This window comes from Hordeum vulgare, chromosome 4H (assembly GCF_904849725.1).
Source record: "Hordeum vulgare subsp. vulgare chromosome 4H, MorexV3_pseudomolecules_assembly, whole genome shotgun sequence".
NCBI classification, from domain to species: Eukaryota; Viridiplantae; Streptophyta; class Magnoliopsida; order Poales; family Poaceae; genus Hordeum; species Hordeum vulgare.
The window spans coordinates 380,210,565-380,224,013 of NC_058521.1; the positions used below are offsets into that span (position 1 = coordinate 380,210,565).

At 44.8% G+C, this 13,449-nt stretch overlaps 1 protein-coding gene across 2 annotated transcripts in view; it reads left to right on the forward strand.

Moving 5' to 3' along the window:
- The first annotated feature begins 2,934 nt into the window (after nt 1-2,934).
- The window catches only part of LOC123448671 (SAC3 family protein C), a 41,334-nt gene continuing 30,819 nt past the window's right edge, over nt 2,935-13,449 (forward strand). Inside the window, exons 1-6 of one of the 2 annotated variants that reach the window (XM_045125634.1) lie at nt 2,935-3,196; nt 3,386-3,486; nt 11,121-11,342; nt 11,892-12,113; nt 12,221-12,306; nt 12,532-12,628. In XM_045125634.1, coding sequence (XP_044981569.1) covers nt 2,992-3,196; nt 3,386-3,486; nt 11,121-11,342; nt 11,892-12,113; nt 12,221-12,306; nt 12,532-12,628 — 933 coding nt within the window. In that variant the 5' untranslated portion in view covers nt 2,935-2,991. Of the gene's footprint in view, nt 3,487-11,120; nt 11,343-11,891; nt 12,114-12,220; nt 12,307-12,531; nt 12,629-13,449 lie in introns of both variants that reach the window. The other variant, XM_045125635.1, reaches the window with a different exon arrangement.

Consider the following 13,449-nt stretch of genomic DNA (forward strand, 5'->3'; position numbering starts at 1 on the left):
CAGTCAGGAAAATAGGGAGCAATCTACAATATATGATATTGAAGAGTATAAATAGTAGTTGCACTTAATCATGTTGTATTAGGTATCACACTGGAATTAGCTTGTCGAGTGACTCACTCTGTTTTACCATAGGGATTTGGAGGATCAATTACTATATTTTATTGTTTATATGCACTATATTTTATTGTTTATATGCAGCAACATGCCTACAATGACATCTCAGTTTTGAAAATATAGATTGAGCAACATCATAAATATTGTGTATCTATTTAATTCATATATACCTGGGATAATTTTTCTATATTGATGTAGTCTCATTTGGTCAACATTGTAACCGTGCGTTGCACGGGCAATTATTCAGTAACTTAATTTGCTTAGATGCTCACGGAACTGCAAATAACGGCTCATTTTTCAGCCCAATTGTGACAAATATCGTAACATGCCAAATTATTTTCCTTTTAGATTTATTATTCCACAGTTCTGCACTGCATGTCATTAATAAGTTTATCAATATAAGTTTCACATGAATGTACTGAACAAACAAACTTCCGAGAACAACCAATTCTGTGAAACTTGCTGCCTCTATTTTCCGTGCCGTCTAAATCTCTCTTGTGTATGTGAACACCATTTTTTTCCTATACCATGTATCATCTGAATGGGCGACAGACCAAAGTCTCGGATTCCTGGAGCAACAAATGTAGTGTTGTCAGTCTCTGAAGATGTGAATCCGTCTGCTCCTAGACTACAACAAAGGGATGATTGGGATACTGAAAGTCAGTATACAGAGGCTTAGTGGAGTCAGACAACCAGTCACCAACATCTTCGTTGTTTAAACAGCAACATCAACTGGCGCCAAAACATGTCAGTTACTTTCATCTTGGGCATAGCCAACCTTATTGGTGGACTTCCTTTGATTTTTCACAATGTAAAGAACTTCTCTCATGGTTGAATTTTCAAAATATTTTAGTGACCATTACAGAAAACTGGTACCCAAAACTCCAAAAACTAACATGTCATTTTCTTGCGGATAACATATCGCTGATTTGAGAGACAACCGAGTCATGAATGATGACAAATGAGAAGTTCGGCCACTACTCACTCAAGCTTGGACGTGTTCGAAAGCCAGGCTCTACATGGTCCTAGCACCGCTCTCATGCATGGTGTTCATGCTGCTTCCACCAGTGCTCTGTGGGTTGTAGTTCCGTGAGAGCAATGACAGGGAGAACGAGATGATGGACATCGCCGGTGCTTCGCTCGCCTGCATCGCTCTGCTAGCGCTCGGGAAGGTTATGGCCACACAAGAGACATGACATACTTCAAGACTCATTTACTACCTTACCATCATCATGAGCTTGTCCGGGATGTCGTGCGTCGCTGGTGTACTGATCATGAGGCTTCTCGAACACTTTGGCACCATTGATCAAGGTTGTGCAACGGCTCCTCATGCTTCTCTAGCTGATCTCTCATTTAGGTGATGCACATATGACTGCCTATGCCTCATTCTGAAGCCTTAAGTTCCTCGAAGCACTGATGGTATAAAAAGAAAAGACATGGTTGAGTTCAAGAGAAAGTGCGTGAAGAAACATCTGAATCTTTTTGAGTTGCTACCTGCTATTTTGTTATAATTCTGGTGTACATTTTAAGTTACTATCATTTCATGTCAAAATGTGTGATCTTCGTCACTCAAGTCCGTGTGTATGGTGGAATGTTACTATCAGGTATTTTAGAGCAGGAAAAACAACAAGGTCAGTCTTTCCTTCATTTTTCTAGGAAAAAAGATGCCATTCTTTGGAAGATTATGAAGAAAGCAACCTCTTGGCTTCTTATCAGATTATTATCAATAGCTCGTGTGGTGTTTTGTTTTTAAAAAACACGTTAATTTGTATACACCTGAAATTTTTGATCCTGATATATAACATCAAATATTTAAATTAACTATTGTTCATCGGTACTTCCTTCATTTCTCAGTTTTCCATTTTTCTTTTTTGAAGAAAAATAAGTCCCGAAAGCATCTGGCAAAGTTTCCCAACCTGAAGCTAGAAAATAAGGAAGGAAACTGAGGCCTAAACCTAATTGCTTTTGAGCACCTTGCAACAAATTTTGTTTACCTTGAATTAGACAAATCAAGGAAGAAAAACAACTATTTGCTTCCCCATCGACTCAGGTTACAAAGCGATAAAAAAAGACCAACATAGCCTGCCTGGCCTACCTTCGGCAGGATTTGATCAAGAGAACGAGGATAGTTTTTTTATTAAAATATCACTCAAACATAGTTGGTCCACTCATGATTGATGACAAAATGATAACAACTATTTACTTTGAGTAACATTATTTTATATTACAACATTGTTAAACATCCCTCTATGGCCTCTCTTATGTTAGTACATTATTATTTTGTATTTACTTTATTGCTATGTTTTCTTTCTTGGGTGTCTTATGTATTTATTTTCCACATAATAATCATAGTTTTAAATAGCGTGCTACGTCAAATAGCGATGCTTCAAATTAGCTACAATAAGGCTATAATCGACTATTTCATAACTTTAGTAGATAATTGTATATGAATACTACGTAGCTAGCGCCATCCTGCTTAAATCATGCATTATAATGGACTATATCGGTGCTATAACCGGCAATTAAAAACATTAATAATAATACGTGCGTTGCACGTGCATGTTTACTACTCCCTCCGTTTTAAAATATAAGACCCTTTAAAGATTACACTAGGAGACTACATACGAAGCAAAATGAATGAATAGACATTCTAAAATATATCTATATACATCCGTATATAGTTTATAATAAAATATCTAAAATGTTTTATATTTAGGAACGGGTTGTTTTAAACAAACTGATAAAATCCTTTGGATGGTGGCATGGTGCGTTGGAGTTGGCCTAACACTCCGCCTGCTTTGCCTTTCCATCGGTGACAAAATTACCGAATTATCCCTGAGGTCGCGGCCACCGGGCGAAGCTACTTGTGAACTGAGCATGGACCGCCGCGACGGGGCGGGCAATCGGGGCCGGAGCTACGCGCGCGGCAACGGCCGCGGCCGAGTATGTCAGGGCCGGTGTGAAGGCCGCGGCTGCCCCTCCACACAACCTTCTCCCTCCACGGCCTCCGCCGCCTCCGCCGCCGCGGTCATCCCTAGCGCCGCCCCGCCGATCGTCGGCACCTGTCCCAACATGTGCCCGGGTAACACCCTTCGTCCAATGCCTCTCAGCCTGCGCGGAGCTGTTAACCTGTTCGGAGAACCGAAGCTCCCCACCGGGTTCTTGCGGAGCTGACGCCCACCATCGGTTCAACGAAATTACGCCATCAGTTCGTCTAGCTTCAGCAATTGGTTGACGTTTAAACTCATTGATGCTAATGTTTCTGTTGCAGCTACGGAGAGAGCGCAGAGAGAGCGGCTCCGTGATCTGGCTATGTTTGAGCGTGCGAGCAGCGACCCCATGCGCACGTCCCATTCCCTCGCGGTCAAGAAGGTGAGCCGTCCACGATCTCCAATTATCCATATATGCGTGGATGTTATTCCTGAATTACATGTTGTTGGTTCAGCATGATGCTTTATGAGTAGTCCTTTTGGTCCGAATGTGCTTGGATTGTTTCTAGCATGTAAATGGCCAGATTAGTTTTGTTCCATGTGGTAGTTAGCCTGGCATGAAGTTTTGCTTAACTGAAAGTCAGCGTTGGCAATGATAGGCTGCAGGTGAAGAGTGGACTCTTTATTATCTCATGTGGATCTGGTTGCACTTTGCCTGTTTGTAGGGTTGGGTTTATCTCAGTATTGCCTGCCATGCTAGTTTCCATTTGTTTGATTGCTAATTTTACTTATGGCAGATTTATCTATGTCGTTGTTTCCATCACTTCCTCATCGAACAGGAGCAGCACCACTGCATAGCTAGGGGGAATGTTATCAGCGGGGATCAACGGGTATTAAAAGATCGGTGAGTAGAGGGGTGTGTGGAGGTGAGCAATAATGCGTTGCTAGGCTGGGCGGGCGTCACAATTGCGCACGAAGATGGGAATTGCGGGTGTCGGTTAAAGGGACAGAGGTAATGGGTAGAATGACCCGCTTTTCGGAGAGATAGAGAGGGAAGATGATTCCAATATGGCGTTTGGGACTTGTAACATTTTTTCAGTTCTTTGCTGACTGGGATGCCATGTCATAGCAAAACCACCTTCCAATAACCTGTTTCGGAGTTGGGGGTTGTAAATTAAACTAGGGCATACAGTTGGGGTTGAATATGGATTTCTCTCTCTCTCTCTCTCTCTCTCTCTCTCTCCTAGTGCTTGCTCTTCCATTATTAGTAAGTTATTAGATGCAAGGGTGGGCGGTGGTTCTGATTGGGTCTCGAGAAAAGGCAAAGCTTGTGTCTCAATGCATTGATAAAAAAGAAGAGTTACGTGCTAGACTGGACCAACGGCCCAATTATAACACCACACGCCAAAGTGATAGATACCCCATGTAGTAGTGCGTAAAGACCCGCCACCCTACTTCGTCCATGCATGATCCTTACTCTAGGCCATGATGAGCAAGTTGGCGATGTCAGATTGCGCATTGTGTCGAGACCATTGGGTTGCGGCGCATCTAAGCATGGTCACCAAGGTGCCCTTGCAAGCCGCAGGTGGTGAGGACCGGATGACAAGTTGCTACCAATCTACAAACTCTTCTCTAACAATGGGCAGCCTGTTGTAGATCGGATCCATAAGAGTACTTTGTGTCATGAGCATGGGGTCCTCGAAAAGGGACAATCGGTCAGGAGGTGGGACATAGTCTCCACTGACTGATTACGAAGCTGGTCGCAAAGCAGGCACCTTGGGATTGCTCCAACCCATGGCGCACTAGCCTATCTGATGTCCAACATCTGTCCTGGCAAGCAATCCGAATGATGAACCTCACCCCTGGCGGGGCCCAGGAGTGGGTGTTGTAGCAAGACTTGGAGGAGTATTGTGCACATGTGGTCCGATCGGTATCGCCATGAACTACACATCGCAGAATCACGCCCAGAGCTGGACTGATCCAACGTCAGTGCACGGCGACATCATGCACAGTCCGATGCTTCCTGGTATGTGGCGAGATGAGCTCGACAAGTGCTGGCATCAACTCTGTAATGGATCTCCTATCCAACCACCTGTCCCAAAATAGAGTAGATGTTCCGTTCCCAACCACCATCTTGGTACACGCAGTGAACACACATCGCCCGTCTTTGGAGAACTGCACATCGAGTCCGCACCAAGGTCACAGGGGTCGGTGCGCATCCTCCACAGCCAGTGCACCCGAAGACTTGATTGTTGCGCTTGCCAAGTTGTTGTCAGCCCCTGCACTAGACCAATCTTATCTGACGAGAAGAGTGTCATATGCAAACTAAAACCTACATGTTCAGACAACGGACGTCTTAGATCTCTTCAAGACAATGACTGGTTTAACAGCGGCATGAGTCGTTTTACCGACCGTTGAAACAACCTTTACTTTAAACTTTCCCTTTACTTGTTGTCATCCCCTGTAAGCACTACATATACCGGCGCTGTCGTGAATGATAAGTAAGAAAAGTGATAACTTAGCATAGTGCGTCTCTTCTTCTCCTACCTTTGATCTGTTAGAGTTATATTCTAGCCTGTATATTTCCCTGTTGTATGAGGGGGTTCCTGCATATTTACCACGTGTACATGTATATATATTGGCCATTGGCCCTCAGGGTATACAAGTTGCGTATTCCTAAGATGTTATTAGAGCTACGTCCATTTTTCGCACGCCGCAACTCGTGCTATTGATCCTCCGTGGCTTCCGCCGGTTCTCCTCGTCGTGCCCGCCTCCTCTCCGTTCCTCTGCATCGAAGCGTCTTGCAGTAAGAGACAAGTGTATCGAAGCCGTCCTCTGCATCGTAGCCGGACTCTCTCGACCGAGGACTTCCTGAAGCCGACCCTCCTTTGGATCGCCGCCGCCGCCTGCTACCCCTCGTTGGAGCTCGCTGCCACCTGCCGGTCCCCTTTCTCTGCTTGATTCTGCGCTCCCCGCCTATTGCTGGTCTCCCATGCTGCCGGATCCCGTGCTCCCCACCCGCTGCTGTCTCTCGCCTTGCCGGATCCCACCCCTGCTGTTGGCTCTCGCCCCTCTCTGGGTCCTCCTGTTGTCTGTCGCTGCAGGGATTGCTATCTGTTCCCGCCGGGGCCTCTGCCAGTAACTGCTGCCTGGCTGGTGATTGGTACTATAAAAACAAGTAAAAAAAGAGAGATGTTTTCATCGGGTCCGCATGTCCCTCGCTGCCCGGTGACTCCTGACGGTGTTTTCTTCACTACTCCTGTCTCGCATATGGGCCGTTCCTCGGCACTTGATGCTCGTTCGTCTGTAACGCCGTCTCCTTCGGCTTCTTCCGCAGGTTGTGCTAGTAGCTCTTCTGCTACTCCTACGAGATCCACATATGGTGATTGTCGCTCTACATTGACTCCTCTCGCGACTTTCACCGGTGAATGTTGCTCTTCCCCGACACCTCTCGCGACTTTCACCGGCTGCAGTGGTGCATATGACTCCAACGATTGCGCTTCACACACGTGTCTTCCCTTGGCACTTGGTGCTTGTCTGCATACAATCTCGTCTCCTTCACCGACATTTGCTGATGCTACTGGTCGTGCTACACCGCTAGATTTAGCAGCTTCCATAGGTGGTGGTGGCTGCTCCTCTCCCGGGGCTACTGCGTCTACTATTTCAGCTATGTCCTTCACCGAGGGGATTGTGCGACTTCACGCCCCGCTGATTGCCTCCGGCTCCCTATTATTGGGTGCATCTATGTCGACCTCTTCAGTTGAGTCCCTGATCGAGCAAGAGATTGCACGACTTTGATGTCTGCTAGCTCCATCTTCCGGTTCTCCATCGACAGGTTCTGCTGGTTCTGTTACTAACTCTTTTGGCATTATGAGACCACCTTCTGCACAAGCAGGTACATCTCCATGGATCCTTGATACTGGAGCATCTTTTCATATGACTCATGATTCATTCACTCTGTCCTCTACTCGACCTCTCGATTCTCCTGTTCATGTTCTTATTGCTGGTGGTACCTCTCCCGGTTACTGGACGAGGCACTCTTAGCACTTCGCTTTTCATGTTCTCGATGTTGCTCATGTTCCTCGACTTACCATGCAGCTCATTTTTGGTGGTCAGATTGTTGACTCTAGTTGTAGGGTCATTCTCGACTTTGACTCATGTTCCGTTCTGAACCGTCACATTGGTGCTCTTCTTGGTGCTGGCCCCTGCCGCTGTGACTCTCAGGCTCTCTGGGAGCTTGACTGGCTTCACCTTCCATTTGCTGCCACCGCTGTCAGTCTCTCCACCTCTGTTGCCTTGTCTACCAACTCTTTTCAGCAGTGGCATCATCGCGTTGGTCACTTATATGGCTCTCGTCTCTCATCCTTAGTTCGACGTGGTCTTCTTGGATCCGTCTTCGGCGGTGTATCTTTAGACTGTCAGGGTTGCCGGCTTGGGAAACATGTCTAGTTACCTTATCCTCATAGCGAGACTGTGTCTCGGCGTCCTTTCAACCTTGTTCATTCTGATGCATGTGGTCCAACTCCCATCGCATTGAGGGGAGGTCATCGCTACTATATTATCTTTATAGATGATTTTTCTCGACACACGTGGATATATTTTACGTCTTCTCGTAGTGAGGTCTTATCTATCTATAAGCGTTTTGCTGCCATGACTCAGTTCTCTATGCCTATTCGTGTGTTCTGTGCTGACTCTGCTCGAGAGTATATCTCCAAGATGTTGTGTGGAGCTCTTGCTGAGCAAGGTACTCTTGCTCAGTTTTCTTGTCCTGGTGCTCATGCTCAGAATGGCGTGGCTGAGCGCAAGCATCGTCACCTTCTTGAGACGGCTCGTGCGATGATGATTGCCGCCTCTCTTCCGCCTCACTTTTGGGTTGAGGCTGTCTCCACTTCCACCTATGTCATCAATCTTCAGCCGTCCACTGCTATGCAGGGTGGTGTTCCTTTCGAGCGTCTCTTTGATCGTTCTCCTGATTACTCGGCACTTTGTTTATTTGGTTGTGTTTGCTATGTTCTTCTTGCCCCTCGTGTACGCACAAAACTATTCGATCACTCAGTTGAGTGTGTCTTCTTAGGTTATAGCGATGAGCATAAGGGCTATAGCTGTTGGGATCCTGTCGGTCGCCGGATGCGTATTTCTTGGGATGTAACTTTTGATGAGTCTCGTCACTTCTACCCGTGTCCATCTTCCTCGACCTTTTCAGTAGAGGATATATCTTTCCTCACTTTTCCTGACACACCTATCACTCCCATTGAGCCCTTGCTTGTACGTCCTACTGCCCCTGCTTCTCCGACTGTTGCCGATCTGATGCCACCATCTCCCATGGTTTCGTCACCTCGCTTGTCATCGGATTCTGCACCTTCATCTCCGGTGTCTTCCGTGTCACCTTCTCCTCTCTCGGTTAATCCTCCTCGTATTCTTCCATCTTTTCCTCAGTATTATACTCGTCGTCCATGTAATGTGGATGCGTCTACCGATGTGCCATCTTCCTCGTCTCAGCCTACTTATGGCCTGCGTCCTCGCCCGCTTCCGCATGCTGTTCGCCTTGGTTTTCCCCGCGCTGGTGTTGCCGTTCTTGAGACGACTTCTTAGCGTCAAGCTGTTGTTCATCCCAAATGACAGTTTGCGATGGCCGAGGAGCTTGCAGATCTTGAGCGCACCGGCACGTGGGATCTTGTTTCTCTTCCTCCTGGTGTTCGTCCCATCACTTGTAAGTGGGCCTACAAGGTACTCGCTCTGATGGTTCTCTTGAGTGCTACAAAGCTCGTCTTATGGCTCGTGGCTTTCAACAGGAGCATGGTCGTGATTATGATGAGACTTCTGCTCCTGTTGCCCATATGACCACTGTTCGCACACTTCTTGCTGTGACCTCTGTTTGCCATTGGTTTGTGTCTCAGCTTGATGTTAAGAATGCCTTTCTTAATGTTGAGCTGCGTGAGGAGGTTTACATGCAGCCCCCACCTGGGTATTTTGTTCCTGATGGCATGGTATGCCGTCTTCGTCGCTCTCTCTATGCCTTAAGCAAGCCCCTCGCGCCTGGTTTGAGTGTTTTGCCTTTGTGGTTACTGCCGTTGGTTTTTCAGCGAGTGCTCATGATCCAGCTTTGTTTGTCCACCTTTCTGCTCGTGGCAGATTATCACTGGCGACGACCCCGAGTATATGCCTTTGTCAGGGCTTGTCTTAGTGAGCAGTTTCTTATGTCTGATCTTGTCCCTCTTTGCTACTTTCTTGGGATTGAGGTCTCCTCTACCTCTGATGGACATGATCTTCTTGCTCGTGCTGCTCTTACTGATGAGCCACGCACTGTTCAGACTTCCATGGAGATTAATGTTCACCTCCGTGATACTGCTGGTGACCTCTTGCCTGATCCCACGCGTTATCGTCATCTTGTTGGGAGTCTTGTCTATCTAGCTGTCACTCATCCGGATATCTCCTATCCGGTCCATATTCTGAGTCAGTTTGTCTCCGCTCCCACTTCAGTTCACTATAGTCACCTCCTTCGTGTTCTTTGATATCTTCGTGGCACGATCTCTCACCGCCTGTTCTTCCCTCGCTCTGGTTCATTATAACTTCATGCCTACGTGGGCTAGTGATCCCTTGGATCACCGTTCACTTTCTGCTTATTGTGTTTCCCTTGGTGGTTCTCTCATTGCCTGGAAGATGAAGAAGCAGACCGCAGTTTCCCGTTCGAGTGCAGAGGCTAAGTTGCGAGCTATGGCTCTTTTGACGGCAGAGGTGACTTGGTTACAGTGGTTACTTCATGGTTACTTCAGGACTTTGGTGTTTCTATCACTAGACCTACTTTGCTATTGTCTGACAGTACATGTGCTATTAGCATTGCGCGTGACCCTGTGAAGCATGAGCTCACGAAGCATATTGGTGTTGATGCTTTTTATGTGCGTGCTGGTGTGCAAGATCAGGTTATTGCTCTCCATTATGTGCCTTCCGAGTTACAGTTGGCGGATTTTTTTACGAAGGCCCAGACTAGAACATAGTATGGTTTCTATATCTCCAAACTCAGTGTTGTTTATCCACCATGAGTTTGAGGGGGGAGGTGTTAGAGTTATATTCTAGCCTGTATATTTTCCCTGTTGTATGAGGGGTTTCCTGCATATTTACCACCTGCACATGTATATATATTGGCCATTGACCCTTAGGGAACACAAGTTGCATATTCCTAACACGACCCACCAACTCCATTCCCCTAGAAACCTAGCGAACCACCCTAAAATCCCCAAATTGACGGCACCGGGCTTGACAGTTGGGCTCCGAGCAGCCCAATCTCCTGAGCTCTAGCGGAAAACCAATTGAGTGTATCGATCACCATCAATTACGACATTGGTGACAGGGGTGAAATGGTTATGTTTAGTTTAAATTAGTGGTCATATGTGCAGACAAACGAATGAAGTGTGTGAAGGTATATTAGGGGGGATTGCTAGAGAACTCTGCCATCATTAGAGAAAAAATAGCTTTCATATCATAAAATGATGATAAGTTGGTACATGGTGGAATTTTATGTGATGCACATCGGAGGTGATATTGTTAGAATCACAAATTTATGTTTTTGTTTGGACACTGAAAGAATTGGCTTGGAAGGGGAGCCTTGGTGCAGCGATAAAGCTGTTGCCTCAGGTTCAGAGTCTTGGAAACAACCTCTTGCAGAAATGTAGGGAAAGGCTGTGTACAGAAGACGCAAAGTGGCTGGACCCTTCCCCGGACCCTGTGCAAGCGGGCGCTATGTGCACCGGGCTGGCCCTTTTTACTGAAAGAATTGGCTTTATGTGTTGCTTTGAAATTGAGTTTTCCATGCTGTAATGCATACAAAGTCAAGTGACACAATGTTAACACTGGCTAGAAAATCATGAACTGTCTACTATGTGAATATCATAAACTATCTACTGTAGAAAAGCAACATGGAGCCAATCTAGCAACCAAATACATTCTTGCAAACCTTATCTATGTTTTTTCTGTTTGTCTGAATGAGTTTATTGATTATATGTAAATAAGTTACTAATAAAAAAAACGAGCAGGAGACTGTGATTTTTAACCGCCTTCTAACCCTTGGTTTCCTGCTAGTTTTGCAGAACTATCTCGTCTACCAGCATACAGGCATCAGATATACGCCCTCTTCCAGTCTTGCGAGAAACGATGGATTATCTTTTGCATTTACTAAATTCTTCAGAGTACCCATTTGAGATAGTTCATGATTTCATATTCGATAGAACAAGGTCTGTGAGACAAGATCTTAGTATACAGAATTTGGTGAATGATCAAGCTATTCACATATATGAGGATGTGGTACAGTCCAATCTCGATTCATTCTTCACATCTTTATCTTGTTACTTTTACCAGTTTTCATGGTACTTCGGCTCAACCACTCAATTATGTAACACAAGATTTTGATTAGTTCAGATTATTATTCCTAGAAGCTAATTTTGGTGTGGTAAGGTGGAACTAGTTTTTGCTTTGTGTGATCTTTCTTTAATTAGATGTTCAGTGCTTACAGAGCAACCTGCTGTTCAGCCTTGTTTACCAAGACTTCCATATGCAAAGGAATCGGATAGAGTACATGATCCAGCCAAATGATTGTTTAGATTCTCTTTCTTTTCCAGAGTTGTTTTGAAAAATATATGTTCCTTCTCCAACTATGCTTAGATTAGTTCTCATGCATTTTCTTCATTTGTCTTGGCAATTAAGTTCTTTTTTTGTACTTTAGATGCTACTATCTTTCATAGCTATGTTTCCTGGCATCAGTTCTGTTTCCAGCTGGAGGAATATAGTTGCCTGAATTGGAGATAATAGTATTCTTGCTCACAGCATTTATCTAATGCTTGCCCACTTCTGCAGATAAAGTTTCATATTCTGTCCCATCAAAGACTTGCGAGGTCTTGCCAGGATTCTGATGCATCTTCCTTGTGTTACCTGAACACGGAACAAATGATGAAATGCCTTCTTTCTCTGTTTGATATGTATCACACAATTCATAAAATCAATTCCCAAAGCAATAAAGAATCTGAGTATTATTCCTTCTTTGTGCTTCTACATTTGGGTTGCAAGATACCCAAAATGGTATGTTTTTCATTCTTATGCCCTCTAGATATCTGATTTGTGTTATTCGCCTATGCACGATCGTTACGCTTTCCATTACCCTAGCCTAATTTTTTATTTATCTCCAGGCAAACTCACTCTCTTTTTGGTACAGTCAATTACCAGCTTCAATAGTACGATCAAAGGAAATGATATTTGCTAGAACTATATTGAGGTAACTTACACATGTTATGTATCATTGTGTATGACCTTTTTTGTGCATGCTCCGATATCTGTTCATGTAACTCAGTTCAGATCTTCATGGCTTTCTTTTCCTTTTCAATCTCCATTATATGATTGTGGACATCTAACAAGTGCCAATTGCACATTCACAACTAACTTCTTTCATGCCCTTGTAAATAACTGAAATGATGCATATCTCTTTTGTTCCTTTCTGTAGATGCTACCACCTTGGGAATTTCAAGCGTTTCTTTTGCATGATAGCAGCTGAAGCAACCGAGCTTCAGTTGTGTTTGTTAGAACCTTTCCTCAATGAGGTAAGTCCAGAGGAATCCTTATTCTTTCCCATCTGTATTGACTTCTGGACCCGTTTTATTTACGCAGTATTCATTTGTAACTTCTAGAAGCATGTTTACTTACTAAGATATGCATTGCTGTGGCTTTTGGTGCCTATCTACATTTCTGTTTTCATCCTTTCAGCAAGGAAAAAAAAACAATACATTAAGTTTGTCGTTGTGTCATTGGGAAAAGCATATATCAACATGCAAGGCCGAGCGTTTGAGTTTTAACTGTTTAAGTTTTAGGTACTTGTGCATTTTGTAAAATTCTCAAATTTTTCATGAATGTGCACCATGTTTTTAAAAAGAAAATATCACGCAGGGGTTGGGTGTGTGAGATTTCCTCACCTGAATTGTATTCATTTGCCTATAAGGTTTCGCAACCTGTTACAAGATAGGTTCAAGTGAACCAGAAACACGTTCAGAAGGGGGGGGGGGGCAGTACTCGACCTGCTACTCACTGAATATAACAGGATCTTACGGGGAATTCAGAGCAAACCGATTCAATTTCAGGGTTTATATTGAGAAAGGTGAAGTCACTGTAGCACGCCTCTGCCGGCTAGAGTTTACAACCTAATTTACATAGCACGCCTCTGCCGGTTAGAGTTTACAACCTAATTTACATAAGCATAGTCCGAATGGAGGGGAAGATGAGGATTTATAGGCATTACAACCAAGAGCAGGTGATAAAGCATGCCGAACGTTCAACGGTGATGTAGAAGCTTCAGGGAGACGTCCGATGCAGGATCAACGGTCGAGAGTGACACCAGTTGGCGGAATCTTCTGAGGAGAGCCACTGG